This window comes from Euleptes europaea, chromosome 18 (assembly GCF_029931775.1).
Source record: "Euleptes europaea isolate rEulEur1 chromosome 18, rEulEur1.hap1, whole genome shotgun sequence".
Classification (NCBI taxonomy): Eukaryota; Metazoa; Chordata; class Lepidosauria; order Squamata; family Sphaerodactylidae; genus Euleptes; species Euleptes europaea.
The window spans coordinates 13,229,326-13,250,575 of NC_079329.1; the positions used below are offsets into that span (position 1 = coordinate 13,229,326).

Genomic DNA, 21,250 nt, shown 5'->3' on the forward strand with positions numbered 1-21,250 from the left:
AGGGTCGAAACTACTGAGTTGAATAGATACTGTCTGTAGAAATGCCCCCCACCAAGAACTGGAAATCTTCACCATGGATAAATTTTCTCCATAGCTGAAAGCAACAACCACCCAGTCACAGTAACTGATCTGAACAACTTCCATTCTTGACCTACATAGATTCTATCAAGTATGTCTACCTACAAGATAAAAATCTGTTTTTATGTACCAGGTGGAACTTTATCAGTAATCAACTCCCCCACAAAGCACATGAGTTTGTGTAAAATATGTAGTAAAAATGATTCCCTACTTGGAAATATATAGTGATAGATCTTCCACTCGGTACCAAAATCCTCATATTATTACTTTTAGTGACACCGGTAGAAGCCTCTTGTAACCATGCAATATTACTTTTAACATTATTAAATGATGTTCAAAACCTACTAAATTTGAAAAGAAAAATAACGCCTTTCGAAAACAAATCCAGTGTTCATTCAAGCTGAAAAAGATCTTTTCTATGTAAACAGAGATCATTCTGTAATTTTAACTCCAAAGCTCCCCTTATTTGCACACCTGTGAGAAGCCAATTTCAAATACAGGGCCACAGTAGGCGAAGTCAACTTCTGCAGGAGCCAGGGAGTCTGATAAGTCCTCGAAAAAGAGAGTGAATAGGTGTATTTCACACAATATCCAGGTGTTACTTTTCCTCCCAATGCACATTTCCAGCTTAGAATAATAGAGCAGAAGTGAAATAGTAGGGGGGGGGGGAATGAAACCTTGTGTTTGGCATTTGCCAAAGCTAAGTATGGCATTTGCCAAAGAAATCTCTTTAATGAAATAATAACATGGCAGGAAGTGGAGCAGTTATCTGGGATAGTTACTGACAGATGATAGAACATAGAAGGCACTATTTTCCCATGCTTTTCCAGGGTCAGTTCTTACTAAAGGTTGGACCTGGCCTGCTTTTTCTCCAATTCTTGCCCTGGACAGTTCCCTTCCTCGGTCAGCAAGCAAGGCTAAAAGTAAGCCTAAATATTTCCTCATTTAGAAATGGTTTTTTCCCCGGGTTTTTCCCTGTCTTCTGTTTCTCAGATGAACTTCCTGGATTCTCCCCAATCTGCAGATGCAGTGAAACCTACTTGCAAGATAATATGAAGTATTATTAATTTCCCTGATGTGGATTCCTGTAGTGAAAAGTAGTAGAGCCCTCTTTGAAGTATTTGTTCTCCATCCTAAAAAAGTAAAGGTCCTCTGTGCAAGCACCGGGTCATCCCTGACCCATGGGGTGACGTCACATCATGACGTTTACTAGGCAGACTTTGTTTATGGGGTTGTTTGCCAGTGCCTTCCCCAGTCATCTTCCCTTTACCCCCAGCAAGCTGGGTACTCATTTTACCAACCTTGGAAGGATGGAAGGCTGAGTCAACCTTGAGCCGGCTACCTGAAACCGACTTGCGTTGGGATCAAACTCAGATCGTGAACAGAGCTTGGACTGCAGTACTTACTACTCCCCAGGGATTTTTCACCGCACTCTTGAAAGAACCTTGGCTTTTAACACACACCATAAAAATATTTTTAAGACTGGCTTTATGAATTAATGGGGAGGGGTGTGGGTCCAGGCAACATGAAGTTAATTGAGTACATGTATGGATTACTGATGTGCATGTACATATTTCCTACCAGGGAGGAAAAATAAAATAAAAGCTAGCCGAGAGAAGGAAAATCCTTTTTTTAATTTAAAGAGGGTAATACATGATGGAACATAAAAAAGGCCATGCTGGATCAGACCAAGCCGCATCAAGTCCAGCAGTCTGTTCACACAGTGGCCAACCAGGTGCCTCTAGGAAGCCCATAAACAAGACGACTGCAGCAGCATTCTCCTGAAAATTACAAAGAATTACAAAGAAAATTACAAAGAATGAGTAGACTGGCAAGGGCAATATTAGGGGAGGGGCTGTGGCTCAGTGGTAGAGCCTCTGCTTGGCATGCAGAAGGTCCCAGGTTCAATTCCCAGCATCTCCAGTTAAAGGGACCGGGCAAGTAGGTGATGTGAAAGACCCCTGCCTGAGACCCTGGAGAGCTGCTGCCGGTCTGAGTAGAAAATACTGATTTTGAGGGACCAAGGGTCTGATTCAGTATAAGGCAGCTTCGTGTGTTCATTTAAGTGGAGGGACCGTGGCTCAGTGGTAGAGCCTCTGCTTGGCATGCAGAAGGTGCCAGGTTCAATCCCTGGCATCTCCAGTTAAAGGTACTAGGCAAGTAGGTGATGTGAAAGACCTTTCTCTGCCTGAGACCCTGGAGAGCCAACGCTGGTCTGATTCAATAGGAAGCAGCTTCATGTGTTCATGTGTTAATTCATATCTAAAATGTATTTCCAGATCATAAGCTGATTAAAAGCCAATTAAGATCTTTATAAAGTTACCACCCTGGCACATTTTCAAATCCCAGCTATCAATTTTTCAAAGCTTGTGGTGGTTGTGAATGTCACCATTGGCCAAAATGTTTGGTGCATAATACTCCCCGGGGGAGGGAAGGCAGCATGGTATAGCCGGATCTCATCAGATCTTGGAAGCTAAGAAGGACCCAAGAACAGTCCTTGGCACCTCTAGCTAAAATGCTCAGGTGTTGGGGAAAGCCCTTTTCCACTGAGACCCTGAAGAGCAGCTCCCAGTCCAAATAGGCAAAACTAAGCTTGGTGGGCCTGTCGTCAGACTTGGCAGCTTCATGCTGATGAGGAGATTAAGGAGCCAGCATGGTATAGTGTGGTGGTGAAGAGTGGCGGACTCTAATCTGGAGAACCGGGTTCGATTCCTCACTCCTCTGCATGAAGCCTGCTGGGCGACCTTGGGCCAGTCACAGTTCTCTCTGAACTCTCTCAGCCCATGCGGAGGCAGGCAATGGAAAACCTCTGAACCTCTCTTGCCTTGAAAACCATATGGGGTCACCACAAGTCAGCTGTGACTTGACGACACACGGCTGGGTTTTTAATAAAGGTGGGTATTTTTTTTTAAATAAAGATTAGTATTTTGAAGGGGGAGGTGGCTGCTGACATTAATGTATTTACATTTTAATTGATAAAATGCATTAACTACCCTGCCCTTAAAACTGGTGAACTTTATTAAAACTATCTAAGTGCGGTTCGTTGCAGCCTGTTCCTACTTGGGGGTGGCCCCTTACTCTCAATTTAATATTCAAGATCTACCCAACCCCTACATTAATTTATGAATTGGGTCTTGAAATCCACTCTAACACCAACCTCTTTGACTGGTCAAACTCATAACTGTGTCTTGAGGGAAAACAACCACAATATATATACCAACTGCTACATAGGCATAGCTGGTATAGTGTAGTAGAAGAAGAAGAGAAGAGTTGTTTTTTTATGTGCCGACTTTCTCTGCCACTTAAGGGAGACTCAACCCGGCTTACAATCACCTTACCTTCCCCTCCCCACATCAGACACCCTGTGAGGTAGGTGGGGTTATAGAAAAGTAGACCCTAACCTCCCTAGCTAATAGACACTGTTCCCTCATGTTTCATGGTATTACTCCAACGTATGGAGCTACAGTTTCTTACTTGTCTTATTTGGAGTCACTGGACATTCTCAGAGTTTTCATGCTCACTAGACTTAACCTTCTTCCTTCAGCTATTCTACAAGGAAGATACAAAGGAATCCCTTTTATTGATAGGTATTGTCCATGTAAGAGTGGGGATCCTGAACACTTAACCCATGTGCTGTTGTACTGCCAGCTTTACATGAGGCCGAGGAATACCTATATTAACCCCTACTGCCCAGTGATCAGAATCTCTCAGATCAGCAGTTGGTGATATACCTTTTATCTGATAGAAACCCCTCTGTCACCCAACAAGTAGCTAGTTTTCTCCTGTCTGCACAAAGGATTCACAAGCAGTTTGTTCGTACTTCTAAGTAACGTCATTTTAATGTAACCTGTTTTAACCGTTTTCACAACTCTGTTTATTGTATGCTGATGTAAATGCCTAATAAAGGTAATGATGATATGATGAGGTAGGTGGGGCTGAGAGAGCTGTGACGAGCCCAAGGTCACCCAGCTGGCTTCATGTGTAGGAGTGGGGAAACAAATCCAGTTCACCCTGGTTGAATTCCCCACAGTCCTTATGTCTACTAGCTGACTGTAGACCAGTCATTCTCTCTCTCTCTCTCTCTCTCTTTCTTTCTTTCTTTCTTTCTTTCTTTCTTTCTTTCTTTCTTTCTTTCTTTCTTTCTTTCTTTCTTTCTTTCTTTCTTTCTTTCTTTCTTTCTTTCTTTCTTTCTCTCAGCCTAATTTACCTAAGAGGGAGGGTAAAGTCGTTCCAGGCAAAAAGTATATCTACCCCGCAGACTTAAAATAGGTTTAATAGTTATTTCCTTTCAGAAACAAGACATAAATAGGCAAAATAATAATAATAATATACATACATTTTTGTATAAAAAAACCATATATAAATTATTTTCTGGCATAAAGTTTTTGCATTTCCCCAACCGCTCTTTCTACTTTTTCTGACCTCCTTCAATAAATAAGCGTATAAGTTATTTAAATAAAATAAGCATAAATAAGCATATAAGTTATTTAAATAAAAAAAAATAGAAATAAAAGGCCAGCAAATTTAACATCAACAACAGATTGCAAAGCAAAAAAATTCGGTCCAACAAAATAAGAATTTTGCCTCCATTGATGAGGAACATTCCTTGTGTCTTCCTCAAGTGCATCATTTACATGTGTCCTCCTCCGACAGTTTCAAAGATCCGGAGTCCATGGAATACAGCAACAGTGTCAATAATTAATGTCAAGTACAGTAAATAAAGTCCTCTTTCTCTCTCACCCTACCCCTGCCCTGACTTAATTGCAAAGCAGCTCAAGCGTCCGGGCTCTGAGAAAGTCTTTTTTTCAAGTATGACATCACACGCCCCTCTTGAAGAAGCCGGGGGTCGTCGGTCAGAAGATATAACTGGGGCTCATGAAGCCGGGGGCTTGGCCTGTCATGCTCAAGGGGTCCGCAGACTCAACGTCGAGTTCTTGTTCATAGAAGTTGTAATCTACAAAAACAGGGTCCAGGGGGACCCGGTTGACCAAGGGCAGGAACTGGGAGAACGGGGGCAGCTGGCGATTCCGTGACAGCGTCCCCGTTGAGCTGAGGCTGACGGGAATATCGTAGTGCTCGGAGTAGTAGAGGTTGTAGCCGTCCTGAAGGACCTTCTCACGGAAGTTGCATGCCTCCTCTGAGTAGTGCTCCTGTGGAGGAAGAACAAGTGAGATGACCCCTTTCACTTAACAGCATCATTAACTATGCCAGCTATCCTCCTCCTTGGCTCTTGGGAATAAAATCCAAAGGGTCACAGCTTGCTCCAACTGGTCCCCCATAGACCTCCTCCCCTTCCCAGGAGCATTTATGAGATTCCTCTAGTTGTTCACTACACTGCCTTCTCCTGTAAAAGGATCCAGGGATTCTTTCTCCTGAATGTTTCGCCTAATCCACTGGGGTTCCAATCATAACCAAGAAGTCCCCGATATCCTATCCTGGAGGAACACAGTTCTTATCTAAGCGATGAGTTTGTGGGATACTTCACATGTTACCTCTTCTTATTCTTTTTTGTATGATGGGGTGGTTTATCTTTCTCTCTCTTTTTTTGGCCACAACATTTACATCAATTGGGAAGTGAAACTTACCGAACCATAGAGATGTCCGTTGGATGTCATGCAGAGGAACAGAGAGGTTTTCACACCCTGCATGCGAATGACCCCTTGCTTTATGGCTTTGATCTCCAGCAGACCTGAGAAAAAAAGCATCAGAGAACAGGGTGAGGAGAGGGGACCCAGAAGACCAGTAGCAGGACCTTTCTGCCCTCACCCATCTACTAAAAAAACCCTCTTTCCCCAAAATCACTACTGATACGCTGTAATCTCTTAAATCCAGTCCCCCATCTCCTCTTTCAAAAACTTAGACCAAAGCAAAAGAAAGTGGTAATGGGAGGTGCTATTGTCACAAATTAGATGGTGTGGGGGGGAGGTGATCCACCTGCTAATGACCAAGAATCTATCCAATCCATTGGATTCCCATTTCTTCCTTTTTGGGAACCCAGGAGTCCTGATTCCTGTATTTGGCAGCTGAGTAGCACTCAGGAACCCCAGCAACCCATTAGAACATATTTCTTTTTCAAAGCACCCAAGGGTTCGCACAGGAGCATATGCTCAGCTCTTTCCCTGCTCTGGCTCTCGCTTGCTGCCTCCGTGTGCCAAACCACGTGCGCCCCGTCCTTACAAACGAACTTATGTCACCTTGCCTAAGCAGAGAGCAGGACCAAACAAGTTTTCCCCCTCCTGCCACAACTGCGCATACTATTCCTAGTAGATGTTCTCTTGCTGGAACCTTTCACCCAAATCTCGTTGAATCTACTGTCGCTTATTTGCTCCCTGGAGTGTCCTGCAGCTCTGGATATGGACTCCATCGTTCTCCTTCCTGGTCAAGGTCCTGCCTCTTGCATTTCCTTTCGTAACTCGAATAGGCCCTATTCTCCTTCCAGGATGCCCTGAAGTTCTGGTTCCTCCAAACAGCCTGCTGAACTCCCATCTAAGCATGGGAGGTTTTGCCTTGGATTTGCCGCTCTCTAGATGCCCATTTCCCCCATCCGAATTCTCAAAACTCTTCATGGGGGCTTATTTTTGAGTTTTGAGAATTCAGATGGGGGGGGGGGGAAATGTGCATCTAGAGAGTGGCAAATCCAAGGCAAAACCTCCCATGCATAAATGGAATCTTGGCTCTCAGGTTCACCTTGCAACCCACTAAACCCCTTTCCATTGCCCAAGAACCCAGGTTTCCGTTAAATGGAATGAATCCATGGGTTTCTGCATTCTCATTTCTACTATCCAATCTCCTTCCAAGGAACCCAGGTGTCCTGCGCCCCGGTCCCAGCAGCCTCCAGTCCCTAACCCCCTACCCTTTCCAAATACTCACTGAAAGGGTTTTGGTGTCTGGAGCCGCGCACCTTCCCGTCCAGCGAGATCTCCAGGAAGAGATGGGTTTGCTCATCCGCAGTGTAGAGGTGGCGAAGGCGGACCTGCCCATCGAACTGGTAAAGGGGGTTGGAGTTGGGCAAGGGGAAGGCTGAGGCCGAGGGGGCCCAGGCTGCCCAGACAATTAGGCCCAGGAAAAGGAGGCACCGTTCGCTTGGGAGAGAAGCGGAAATGGCCAGCATGGCTCGCTTAGGTCCAGCCAAAGACAAGGACCGCAACAGGGAGACCCCGTGAGCTCCGGCCCTCAGCCTTGGTCTTGCGATTCGTTTGAAGCACCTGCCCACCAGCACCAACCTACAAGGACTCGCTCCTCTCTCAACCCCTCCAATCACTGATAGGAACTCAGGTGTCCTGAGTCCAAGAGAAAAGCCAAGCCAAGGAGGATTCGAATCAAGAGCCTTTTGGTGTTTGAAGAGAGGAATGCCAAAGACGGACTCAACGGGAAGGCTGCTCAGAGCAAAGCAGGTGGAGGAGAAGACTGCTCCCTTTTTTGTCTGGTTGTCTTCCCTTCTCCTTCTCACTCCAGGTTTGCTCCCCAGCAGCAGGCAGGGTGAGATATATACACACATCCAGAGGTGGATGCCCTCCCACTCGGCTTTCGCTCGGCCCCAACCCTCCTCCCCTTCCCTGGGCTCTCTGGGCCCCGAGTATGAATCATGGTCTGCCTCTTGCCACTGTTGCCCCTCATGTGGGGTCACGAGGATGCCAAAGTCTAAATATTATCATTCCGCAGCTGCTTTCATGCTGCCGACAGGAAAGGGTGATGCAACCCAGGAAATACAGGAGTGAGGGAGAGAGGGAGGGAGGGAGAATGGTATGAGAAGGCTGGCCATTTTTACACAGGCACATCAGTCTAGTATTGTACCCCAACATCCGTCTACCTCTTCCATGCATACAACATGCACAAGGCATCCAAGAACCTGTCCATCAGCACGCGCCGGCTGTTTCTCTCTCCATCTCTCCACCCCCCTTCCTCCCCATCCATTCCTCTCTCTTCCAACCAAATTCCCGCTGCACCCAGCCTGCCGTGACTGCATGTGTGTGTGTGTGTTTTAGGGACGTCGGCAGCCTGCCTGTTATTCCACACGGGGCTGGCATCAGCAGACCCTGAGGTGGGGAAATTGCCGGGGCCCACTACCACTGACCACACGCCTCCCCTGCTGCGCGCTCGCTTGCTTGCAAGCACTCTGCCATCTATGCTTCCAGCGATACGCACTGCCCAGCATTGCCAGGGAACGGGCATGTGGTGGTGCAGGCATCAGTGAGTGCAGGCGGTGTAAGGTTGCCAACCTCCAGGTATCAAACAACAAACCTTTGTGTGTCATCAGTGCTTTGTTGCATTTGTTAACCTCCAGGTATCGGCTGGCGATCTCCTGGCCTTACATCTGACCTCCAGCCGATAGAGATCAGTTCACCTGGAGGAAATGGCCGCTTTGGCAATCGAACACATGAAGCTGCCTCATACTGAATCAGACCCTTGGTCCATCAATAGGGTTGCCAACCTCAAGGTAATAGCAGAAGATCTCCTGCTATTACAACTGATCTCCAGCCAATAGAGATCAGTTCACCTGGAGAAAATGGCCACTTGCCAATTGGATTCTATGGCATTGAAGTCCCTCCCCTCTGCAAACCCCGCCCTCCTCAGGTTCTGCCGCAAAACCTCCCGCTAATGGCGAAGAGGGACCTGGCAACCCTATCCATCAAAGTCAGCATTGTCTACTCAGACGGGCAGTGGCTCTCCAGGGTCTCAGGCAAGGGTCTTTCACATCACCTACTTGCCTAGTCCCTTTAACTGGATATGCTGGGGATTGAACCTGGGACCAAGCAGATGCTCTACCACTGAGCCACAGCCCCTCCAGTTCCCCTGGAGAAAATGGCTGCTTTGGCAATTGAATATGGCATTGAAGTCCCTCCCCTCCCCAAACCCTGCCCTCCTCCGGCTCCGCCCCCCAAATCTCCAGGTATTTCCCAACACAGAGCTGGCAACCCTAAGGCAGTGACATGACTTGGGGGAAGGATGCACAGGCACGTGGGTCAGCAGGTGGGGAGGGGGTTCTGGTGGAAGGCAGAGAAGAGGAGGGGAAATATGGAAACAGCCCTGATCCCACATATGATACAGTTTGCAGTCTTGGCTCTCTGATCAGGGCACAAGAGGGGCATGCTTCAAACGCCCATTTGCGTAGGGATGCCAGCCTCCAGGTGGGATTGGGTTGCCAGGTCCCTCTTCACCACCGGTGGGAGGTTTTTTGGGGGGCAGAACCTGAGGAGGGCGGGGTTTGAGGAGGGGGGACTTCAGTGCCATAGAGTCCAATTGCCAAAGCAGCCCTTTTCTCCAGGTGAACTGATCTCTATCATCTGGAGATCAGTTGTAATAGCAGGAGACCTCCAGCTACTTCCTGGAGGTTGGCAACCCTAAGGTGGGACCTGGGGATCCCCTGGAATTACAGCTTATCTCCAGACTACAGACATCCATTCCCCTGGAGACAATGGATGCTTTGGAGGGTGGACTTTATGGCACTGTAACCCACTGAGGTCCCTGTCCTGTCCATGCTCCATCCCCAAATCTCCAGAAGTTTCCCAACCTGGATCTGACAACCCTACCCCACCATCCCCCACCAGTGGCCGGGATGGGGTGGGGACCTGACAACCCTACATTTGCATCTTGCTTCACATGTTAAGGTGTGCACCCAGGAAAAAAGAAGAGGCGGTGTGCAGAGTCCGTCATTTGCATACTTCCGCACCTAAAAAAGGATATTACAGAGCTTGAGAAGGTGCAGAAAAGAGCAACCAAAATGACTGGTTAAGACGCTTAGGGCTGTTTAGCTTGGAAAGAAGGCGGCTGAGGGGAGACATGATAGAGGCCTATAAAATTATGCATGGTTTGGAGAGAGTGGACAGGGAGAAGCTTTACGTCCTCTCCCATAATACTAGAACGCAGGGTCATCTGCTGAAGCCGGAGGGTGAGAGATTCAAAACAGATAAAAGGAAGTATTTTTTCACACAAACGCATAGTTAAATTGTGGAACTCCCTGCCCCAGGATGGGGTGATGGTTGCCAACTTGGAAGGCTCGAAGAGGGGAGTGGACATATTCATGGAGGAAAGGGGTATCATGGCTACTAGTTATAATGGATACTAGTCATGATGCATAGCTATTCTCTCCAGGATCAGAGGAGCATGCCTATTATATTAGGTGCTGTGGGGCACAGGCAGGATGGTGCTGCTGCAGTTGTCTTGTTTGTGGACTTCTTAGAGACACCTGGTTGGTCACTGTGTGAACAGACTGCTGGACTTGATGGGCCTTCATCTGATCCAGCAGGGCCTTTCTTATGTTCTTATAATAAGGAGAAGAGTTTAACCAGGTCGGGACAACTCAGACCTCTTAGTCATCCATCACCGCTCTTGCTTCATCTGTGTGCACTCATGCCCATCGTGCATAGTCTGGCGCTCGGTCCCTCCCCACTCCCTTTTCTCCCATCCAGTGGAGGTGAAACTGCAGGCATCCCCCCCCCCCCGTGGTTAAGAGTGGTGGACTCTAATCTGGAGAGCCGGTTCAATTCCCCATAGTGTTGCCAGGTCCCTCTTCGCCTCTGGTGGGAGGTTTTTGGAGCAGAGCCTGAGGAGGGCTGGGTTTGGGGAGGGGAGGGACTTCAATGGCATAGAGTCCAATTGTCAAAGTGGCCATTTTTCTCCAGGGAAACTGATCTAGGTTACTAGGTTGATACCTGCACACATAGTATATGAGAGACATATACTAACCAGTATTACAACTAGAACCTATCTGACCAGACGTTTGAGTAATTGGGAATAGATTTTACAACCTATGTACATGCCTGGTTGGGTTTGAACTGTTTGTATATGTATTTATTAACTTATTTCTGTAAATGTGTGCAGTCTTAACAAGGGTTTTAATTAATCACTGATGAAGGCCCTATAGGCCGAAATGCGTTTGGTATGTGATTACAGTTATCAACCTCAGGAAATGCCATTGTGCTATTTTAAATAGTTTTAACCTTTAGCGCTTCTAATAAATTATATTTTCAGTATTTATACACAGATATATATATATGTGTGTGTGTGTGTATATTTTCTTTCCACCCAACCTTGGGTGCCCAACCCTAGGTATATGCCCTATAGTCCACCATTTAAAACAGCCATTTTCTCCAAGGGGACAGATCACAGTCCTCTGGAGTTCAGTTGTAATTTTGGGAGATCTCCAGGTTGCACCTGGAGGTTGGCAATCCTAGAAACAGGCCACGATTAATAAAGCAACTAAAAGAGGGGGAATAACATTTCAGTTTACAGTCTGGGAACACAGCAATTATTATTATTATTATTTATTATATTTCTAGCTTGCCCGCCTCAGCCAAAACCAGGCTCAGGGCGATGTTTTAGCCCAGCACCTACATTCTAACAGAGTGGGATTCAGGTGGAGCTTCGTGAAGACGTTCCATAAGTAAAAGGTAAAGGTAAAGGTAAAGATCCCCTGTGCAAGTACCGGGTCATTCCTGACCCACTGGGTGATGTCACATCCCGACGTTTACTAGGCAGACTATGTTTATGGGGTGATTTGCCAGTGCCTTCCCCAGTCATCTTCCCTTTACCCCCATCAAGCTGGGTCCTCAATTTACCGACCTCGGAAGGATGGAAGGCTGAGTCAACCTTGAGCCGGCTACCTGAAACCAACTTCCGTTGGGATCGAACTCAGGTCGTGAGCAGAGCTTAGACTGCAGTACTGCAGCTTACTACTCTGTGCCACGGGGCTCCTAAGTGGGGTATGGTAAATAGAGTTGCCAACCTCCAGGTGGTGGCTGGAGATCTCCTGCTATTGCAACTGATCTCCAGCCGATAGAGGTCAGTTCACCTGGAGAAAATTGCCGCTTTGGCAACTGGACTCTATGGCATTGAAGTCCCTCCCCTCCCCAAACCCCGCCCTCCTCAGGCTGCACCCCAAAAACCTCCTGCCGGTGATGAAGAGGAACCTGGCAACCCTAGGTAGAAGTAGGGCTGCCAATTCCGGCTTGGGGAATCTAGAGGCAGTGCCTGGGCAGGGCAAAGTTTGTGGAGGGGAGGGAGCTCAGTGGGGATGCTTCTTCCAGAGGAGTTATGGGAGTCCAACAGCATCCACCCTCGCAGTGGCCGGGAAACCTCTTTGGAAGTGCTGCGGAAGCACCTCGGCCACACCATCCCTGACCACTGCTTTGGTCAGGAAAGGCCTGTAACATGATGAAATGCTGAAGGGTAGGAAACCAATGTCTTAAGAGTTACAGTACAAGGGCTGGGTGAATTACAGGACAGTTTGGCTTGGTTTCCTGGAATCTGCTTTTTCTTTTTTAAGCAGAGGAAGTGAAGGTGTGAATTTGTAATATGTTGCCTAGGGCCTAAATACTGGTATTGGCCGGGTAGTTCCCGACACCTTTAGTAGGACATGCTGTTCCCTGGGGACTTTCTGGTGCAATTGCATTATAAACCAGCCCCCGCATACCCTTCTGGGGTACATCTGCCTCTTCGGACAGGACCAGACATCGGTGTTGATGGCACAATCCCTTTTCCTGTTTGGCCTCATGCGCAGTGATGTAATTCAGGAATTTTTTTATTGGGACGGAGGCGGCGGTCGAGAGTGAATCTACTTAGCAACTTCTGCAGAACGCAAACATTTCTGCACCGGTGCTCGTGAAATATCTGAGGCTGCCGTGACGGCAGCGAGAAAGAAACGGGGATTCCAGGTTGAGAACCCTGGGTGGAAAGTGGACTGTAAATCTATTGCTCTCTGTAAATCTGCATTGTCTTCACCCCAAAACAATGCATTGGCAAGGAATACTTTCCAAGACTTCCCAAATGAAAACTGAGACAGGCTTGTTAATACCCTGAACTCCCAACCTACATAGGGTTGTCAACTCCAGGTTCAGAAATTCCCAGAGTCAGCTCTGGTTAGTATTCAGATGGAAGACCACCAAGGAATACCAGGGTTGTTATGCAAAGGATGGCACTGGCAAACCACCTCTGTTAGTCTCTTGCCCATAAGCGGTCACCATAAGTTGGCTGCGACTTGATGGCACTTTACACACACACACACACACACACACAATGGGACAGGACATTTTTCTCCAGACCTGTTGGCAACCCTGTTTAAAGACAAGGCTCACTTCCTCAATCACCCACCCCCACCCAAAAGAGCACAGCTTCTCCTCTTCTTTCTCTCTCACTGGTGTTGCACCTCCACCTTCTCTTTCTCCCACAACTCCAGCATCCCACCCCCTGCTGTGTCTCTATTTGTTAGCTGCAGAAGCAGAAAAAGAAAGTGAACGGAGCACTTTCTTTTAGGACAAGTAGAGTAATGGATAGGGTTGCCAACCCCCAGGTACAAGCTGGAGACCTTCTGCTATTACAACTGATCTCCAGCCGATAGAGGTAAAATCACCTGGAGAAAATGGCCGCTTTGGCCATTGGACTCTATGGCATTGAAGTCACTCCCCTCCCCAAACCCCGCCTTCATCAGGCTCCACCCCAAAAACCTCTCGCCGGTGGCGAAGAGGGACCCGGCAATCTTAGTAATGGGGGAGGTTGGCTGAAAGGGCCATCTTGGCTACTCAAGGAGGGACAGCTTCTTTCTGGCTCTAATTCCAATGGTTACAGCAAGTACCAGCAAGATCCAATCCGTTTTTATGAGTTTCACTACTACACCTATGCCCACGGCCTGTGTTTTTGTTAGTTGTCCTTGGTAAATCAAGGTCCCTTGTCTTGTCTTCTGGGGGTACCTCTTTAAATGTTGCAAGTGTGACTTGTTAACATTTCCTCCCCCCCCCCCCCCCAGGTAGCTCTCGAAGTAAAACCTCTGAGTGGATACGGTGCCTGTGACTTACAGCACTCATGCCTGTAAGTAAAAGTGTGCGCATGAACACTAGGGCACTGTGCGTGCACAAATTGCTGTCGATTGAAACAGATCAGCGGACTACTTAGGACTACTTAGACCAGGGTATCCCCAATGTGGCACCCGTGGGTACCATAGCACCCACAGAAAGTGGGCAGGGCCATTGTAAATCAGGACTTGTTATTTGCTGCCTCTTTCAAATGAAAGGATTAGGAGGACTGGTAAACACCTGGGCTTTCCTTAGTCAGCGTGTGGTTCCATTCCCCCCCTCAGGATTTCCTTCTTCCCAGGATGTGCGAGGAGGGAGGTATTCCATTTGGCTCCTGAGCTGGCCATTTGGGGTTTGCCTCCACCTCTCACGGGCATGCCACTTTGGGGCTGGGTTCACCCCTCTCGCTCAGAATTCCAAAGGTGCCCACAGGCTCAAAAAGGTTGGGGACCACTGACTTAAAACTAACACCAACCAGGAAATTAAAACACAAAACACACCGCTTTTTTAATGACTGATTTATGTGATCTATGACTGATTTAACTCTCTACTTAAACAATTGCCCGCCAATTGCAGCAGCAGCACAGTAGCGGGGTGGAGAACAGAACTCTGTCTGCGCATGCCCAAACAGCTGGTTGCACTGTACTGGCGCTGCACTGTTAGAAAATAGTGCAGGGAAGCAACCTGCCGAACCGCCACGAACAGGGCACCAAACGGACAAACAGTCCGTCAAAAAACTGGCTGTCGGTTCACGGCTGGTGAGCAGAACAGGAGCCAGATTGCTGCATGTCTGAGCATCCCTATTAGAAACATGTGTAATTGGTCTAGAAGGCTAGGAACCCGGTGGTCTCCTCCTGGGTCTCCTGCGAGGAGAGTCAGGCCTAACAGAACCAAGGAACGGAGGCAGAGGTGAAGCGTCAAAGAAACTAGTGGCGATGTAGCAACGTCCTCGGTACTGGCAGAAACTTGTGTAAGCTTCTCGCCCAGGCCAAGCGTCTCTGTGTGTCTCTATTAGCATCAGAAATGTACATGTCGGACGAGAACGGTTGTTTTTCAAGAGCTGAAATCTTCCCCTACTGAGAATGTACATCTCCCTTAAATAAACAGCTCATGGGACAAGAGAAAGTTTTGGGAAAGAGTGTATGTATACCAATTGTATGCAAGCTGAGTGTAATGAAAAATGAATTACAAACACCCTGAACCCGATGACAGGAGATTTTGTGTTTCATACGGGCACCCTGCATCTCTGAGTGGCGAGAACCTCCAGGGTTCAGCGCTTAACCTGGCTTGGTTCCCTTCAGAGAAGAGAGAAGAAATCTGGAGGCCTATGGCGTTGTAGTAGTAATTGTTTTATTGACAGATATACAGACAAAAAAGGCTCTCCTAGAGGGCCCCAGATCACTTTTGGGAATTATTTTTGGCCACTTTGTTTTCAAGAACAGGAAGATTTCTTATTTTACAAAATGAAGCAGAAGAAGAAGATTTGGTTTTTATATGCCGACTTGCTCTATCACTTAAGGGAGAATCAAACTGGCTTAAAATCACCTTCCCTCCCCCTCCCCACAACAGACACCCTGTGAGGTAGGTGGGGCTGAGAAAGCTCAAAGAGAGCTGTGACTAGCCCAAGGTCACCAGCTGGCCTTATGTGCAGGAGTGGTGAAACCAACCCAGTTCACCAGATTAGAGTCTGCAGCTCATGTGAAGGAGTGGGGAACCCGATTAGTCCACCGCTCCAAACCACTGCTCTTAACCACTACACCATGCTGCCATGTCACATATTTATAGGCCTGTTTCTTTTTAAAAATCCTATGGTGGGGTGAACCAACCAATGATGAAGAAGAAGAGTTGGTTTTCATATGCCAACTTTCTCTACCACTTAAGGCAGATTCAAACCGGGTTACAATCACCTTCCCCTCCCACAACAGACACCCTGTGAAATAGGTGGGGCCGAGAGAGCTCTTAATAGAACTGTGACTAGCCCAAGGTCACCCAGCTGGCTTCATGCGTAGGAGTGGGGAAACCAACCTGGTTCGCCAGATTAGCCTCCACCGCTCATGTGGAGGAGTGAGGAATCAAACCCGGTTCTCCAGATCAGAGTCCACTGCTCCAAACCACCGCTCTTAACCACTACACCTTGCTGGCTCTGGCAATGCAAGTACATCCATGGGTTATGTCCTGTTGAGAACCAGGATTCTGAGTCCTTTGGGAAGGAAATGGAGCCCGAGGCTTAGCAAGTTCGAGGCAACCGGAACAAGGATTGCTGGGTCTCCGGTAAGGAAATAAGTACATAGACTGCAGCATTGTATATGTAAAATGCCATCAAGTTGCAGCTGACTTATGGCAACCAAGTAGGATTTTCAAGGCAAGAGACTAACAGAGGTGGTTTGCCATTGGCTTCCTCTGCATAACAACCCTGGGATTCCTTGATGGTCTCCCATGCAAATACTAACCAGGACTGACCCTGCTTAGCTTCAGAGATCTGATAAGATCAGGCTAGCCTGGGCCACCCACAACAGCATTGCTCTGAAGGTACCATAAACTGGAAAAGAGATTTCTGGGTAAACCTAGAGGATTCTGGGAGCTGGGTCCTTTTGATTCTCCTGAATGCTTCTCCCTCAGCTCAGAAAATGTTTGGAACCCACCCTTGAATCCCCTTAGCTCAGATCCCCTGTAAGCAATGGTCCATGCTTTTTTTGTCCCAGGAGGTTGCTCTTCCTTGGAAATTCTCTGACCTCACCGGGCCTGCCTGTTGGGGAATGGGCTGATCTCGCACTCTTGGCATCCCGGTGATTTCAGAGAGAGAGAAGAGACGGCGTCACGTTGGGGACTGTGTTATGCTTTCACCTTGGAGAGTATGCAAACACCGCATTGGAGATTAATGGTTTGTGTTGGTAACAATGTCCCAGCCAGACCAGGAAAATGGTGGTCTCGTGATATGGTCCAGGCTTCAGAATGGGAGAAGTATGCAGAACGTACTACTTAGTCATCTGTAGGAGAAATCCGGCTCAGGAACACCTCAAGAAATGAGATATTTGGGGGAAGCTTTCCATTCTAGGCAATGTTCTAGCCCAGGATGACTTTGTTGGATTTTGGACCAAGGAGAGAGATTGGATGGGAGGGTTCTTGATTAGTAGGTAATAGCTAAGAATGTAAGCTATATAAAAACCAGGAAGTGGCCAAGTCAAATGCCATCTTATGATCTTACCAGGAGAACCTCTTTTACCACATCTCTCCATCTTAAGGTTGTCAACCTCAAGGTAATAGTTGGAGATCTCCTGCTATTACAACTGATCTCCAGCCGATAGAGATCAGTTCACCTGGAGAAAATGGCCGCTTTGACCATTGGTCTCTATGGCATTGAAGTCCCTCCCCAAACCCCACACTCCTCAGGCTCCACCCCAATAACCCCCCCCCCAGTGGCGAAGAGGGACCTGGCAACCCTACTCCAACTGCAGTATAATAAGAAGGGAGCCAGCAAGGACTTGAGGGAGTCTCTTCACTCCATTTGTCCACCTTTTAGGGTTGCCAGGTCCCTCTTTGCTACTGGCGGGAGATTTTTGGGGCGGAGTCAGGGGAGGGCGGGGTTTGGGGAGGGGAGGGACTTCAATGCCACAGAGTCCAATTGCCAAAGCAGCCATTTTCCCCAGGTGAACTGATCTCCATCAGCTGGAGATCAGTTGTAATAGCAGGAGATCTCCAGCGAGTACCTGATTATTTCTAATTTCCCTCCTTCCACCCATCTCATAGCCCCTGCAGCTTTTCTCTTTTCCCGTCTTCCTTCTCTCCAGCTAGGGTTTCCAACCTCCAGATGGTGGCTGTGACTGCAAGGAAACAGGCATAATATAAATGGCCTGTGGGTTGTTGGAGGTCATTTTCCTTTGGGGTTAAGTTCTCCTCCCAGGCTCTCCAGAAATTAGTCTCTGATGAGTGCTAGGTTGGGTCTTGGCTCTAGAGCACATGTACACCAATGCAGATGCAGGAGCACTAAGGCACTATATACCACACAGCCTAGGGTTGCCAGGTCCCTCTTTGCCACCAGCAGGAGGTTTTTGGGACGGAGCCTGAGGAGGGTGGGGTTTGGGGAGGGTTTGGGGAGGGGAGGGACTTCAGTGCCATAGAGTCCAATTGCCAAAGTGGCCATTTTCTCCAGGTGAACTGATCTCTATTGGCTGGAGATCAGTTGTCATAGCAGGAAATCTCCAGCTAGTACCTGAAGTCTGGCAACCCTAACACAGCCTGCCATTTCACATATTGCAGACTAACAGACTATTGTGTTTCTTTTTTTCTGTAGTATCTTTAACCACTAGGGTTGCCAACCTCCAGGCAGTCAACCTTAAAGAACAGCACTCTTGCTCTAAATGATAATATTACTATTATAAAAAAATCAACTTAGACCCTTTGGGATGCCTTAATTGTAATAAGTTTCGCAAACCATATAGCCTAACTCAATTGCATGGAAAACCCCCATTCGTGTACCTTTTGTAAATAAACCTCCAGGTAGTGGCAGAAGATCTGCTGCTATTACAACTGATCTCCAGCCGAAAGAGATCAGTTCACCTGGAGGAAATGGCCGCTTTGGCCATTGGACTCTATGGCATTGAAGTCCCTCCCCTCCTCAAGCCCCGCCCTCCTCAGGCTCCGCCCCAAAAACCTCCCGCCGGTGGCGAAGAGGGACCTGGCAACCCTATTAACCACAGCATCTGCTCTGTCTCCTTCCCAGTCGCCTTCTTCCCCCTGCACGGATCTTCCTTGCTTGCTTCAGCCTCTAGTCCAAGGAAGGTTCCCTCCTTTCCGGCAGCAGCAGCGTCACCCTGCTTCTAAATATTTATGCCTTGAAGCCAACGAGGGGGCAAAGGGTAGAAGACTCATCATCCATCATGCACACAAACACCCCAAAGCTTCTAGGAAATAAATACCGAAACCATCCCTGACGCGGAATTCTGAACCAGCAACGCTTCCCCCAAATGACAGCACCAAACGAAATGGGATGGTGTCCTCGTGACCACCGCGGTGCGACTGATGAAAGAAATAAACAGGACCCAGGAAGTGATTTCCAGGCCTTGCAGTAGGGTTGCCAACCTCCAGGTACTAGCTGGAGACCGCCTGCTATGACAACTGATCTCCAGCCGACAGAGATCTGTTCACCTGGAGAAAATGGCCACTTTGCCAATTGGACTCTATGGCATAAGTCCCTCCCCAAACCCTGCCCTCCTCAGGCTCCGCTCCCAAATCCTCCCGCCGGTTGTGAAGAGGGACCTGGCAACCCTACCTTACAGCCTGGGTGTACCTGCTGTAAGAATAGAAAGGAGGGAGGTTACATATGTAGGTTACTTACCTAGCCGGCTAGCTATTTAGCAAATGTTAAATTATAGGGTTTGAACTGCTACACTTTGTATCTCTTACCCTTCGTGGGAAGCAGAATGTAACCTACATCTTGTGAATATGTAAGAAGAAGAATATCGATTGAAGGACTGATGAAGAATTAATATTTAAGAATTTGAAACGGCCGTATCCTCATTGGGAACTTTGCTTCTTCTATACAGGACTATAAGAAATACAGCCTGACAACTACGTGTGTACTCTACCAGAGACTTTTTAAGACAATTTTTTCTTGAATCTCTTCACCTTGGATGGTGTTTCTTGTCATATTGTAGGTTTCACCTGTTACTACCTGGAGGTTGGCAACTCTACTGACCTCTCTGGCTGGAAAGTAATGGTTGCCATTGGGTCGTGGGTAAATATTTGTCACTTTGAGGTTTTAAAACTTTGCCCAGCTCCTGTCATCCTTGCCCTGTCCCCCACCCACCCCCACCCCCAAGGCCTCTGATTCAGCAAATTCCTTTTTCATGAGCTCTGGGGAACAAAAAATTGCAAGTCACTTTCCCCAGAAGTAGAGCTTACAAAAAAACCATGCTAAAACCTCCAGGAAACGCCAGTGAAGTATTGTAAACCAAAGGGAGAATGATTTAGGGTGAGTGATTTAAGGACCCCCCTGCCAACACCACCGATGTTTGTATTGGCACGGTTCCCCGGCTACCAGGCAAAGTCCCTGTGAATCTCCAAACACAGAGGGCCGTTTTCCAGCTTGGACTGGTCTAGCGGTGATGTCATGATAACAAGCCCGGGCACAGTAACCAGGCAATAGGCACTAAGGTTTGGGGAGGGGAGGGACTTCAATGCCCTAGAGTCCAATGGCCAAAGCTGCCATTTTCTCCAGGTGGACTGATCTCTATCAGCTGGAGGTCAGTCGTAACAGCAGGAGAACTCCAGCCACCACCTGGAGGTTGGCAACCCTAGATCCCCCTGCTTGTCTTTCTCTAACGCTGTAGATACTCTTATGCAAAAATCTTCTTACTACACATTGATAGTGAAGCATTGTATACGATTTTTTTCATTGAATTTTTTGAGCAAGTTTTCTACCTGAAAAACTGAAATTTCCAGTACCCCATGGCTCTGATCCACTATTCCTAGGGTTGTCAACCTCCAGGTATTAGCTGGAGACCTGCTATTACAACCGATCTCCAGCTGATAGAGATCAGTTCCCCTGGAGAAAATGGCTGCTTTGGCAATTGGACTCTATGGCATTGAAGTCCCTCCCCTCCCCTCCCCAAACCCCACTTGTCTCCAGGAAGCTATTTCCTGCAAGTGTAAATTACCTCACAGAGTGGTTGTGAAACAGCTGAAAGAAAGAAGTGAAAAAATCTGAACAGCAACTCCACAGATGCCTCGGTGGTTTGAAAGCTGAAATTACGGTCGTTCTATTTTTAGAATATTTCTAACTTGCACTTCTGCTCTCTTGATATGCGCAAGAAGCATGAGGGAGCTGAACTTTTAAAAGCGTTTCAGATCTTTTTGCGTGCTGCTAACCCCACCAATTTGCAGGCAGGGCTGAGAACTAAGGGAACAGTGTTGTCTAGCAGCTAGAGTAGGGTTGCCAACCTCCAGCTGGTGGTTGGAGATCTCCTGCTATTAACTGATCTCCAGTCGATAGAGATCAGTTCACCTGGAGATAATGGCCCCTTTGGCAATTGGCCTCTATGGCATTAAAGTCCTTCCCCTCTCCAAACCCCGCCCTCCGCAGGCTCCACCTAGGGTTGCCAGCCTCCAGGTAATAGCAGAAGATCTCCTGCTATTACAACTGATCTCCAGCTGATAGAGATCAGTTCACCTGGAGAAAATGGCAGCTTTGGCAATTGGACTCCATAAGGCATTGAAGTCCCTCCCCAAACCTCGCCCTCCTCAGGCTCTGCCCCCAAAATCTCCCACCGATGGTGAAGAGGGACCTGGCAACCCTAGCTCCTCCCCAAAATCTCCAGGTATTTCCCAAACTGGACCTAGCATCCCTAAGCTAGAGTGTTAGGCTAGGACTGAGGACTCTCAGGTAC

General features: G+C 47.8%; 1 protein-coding gene across 1 annotated transcript; it reads right to left on the reverse strand.

Moving 5' to 3' along the window:
• Positions 1-4,931: 4,931 nt before the first annotated feature.
• Positions 4,932-7,189, reverse strand: FGF21 (fibroblast growth factor 21). The gene is made up of 3 exons (XM_056863901.1): positions 6,949-7,189; positions 5,664-5,767; positions 4,932-5,228 (listed from the first exon to the last, which is right to left on the reverse strand). The coding sequence occupies exons 1-3, from the start codon at positions 7,187-7,189 to the stop codon at positions 4,932-4,934; spliced, it is 642 nt and encodes a 213-aa protein (XP_056719879.1).
• Between the last annotated feature and the right edge of the window lie 14,061 nt (positions 7,190-21,250).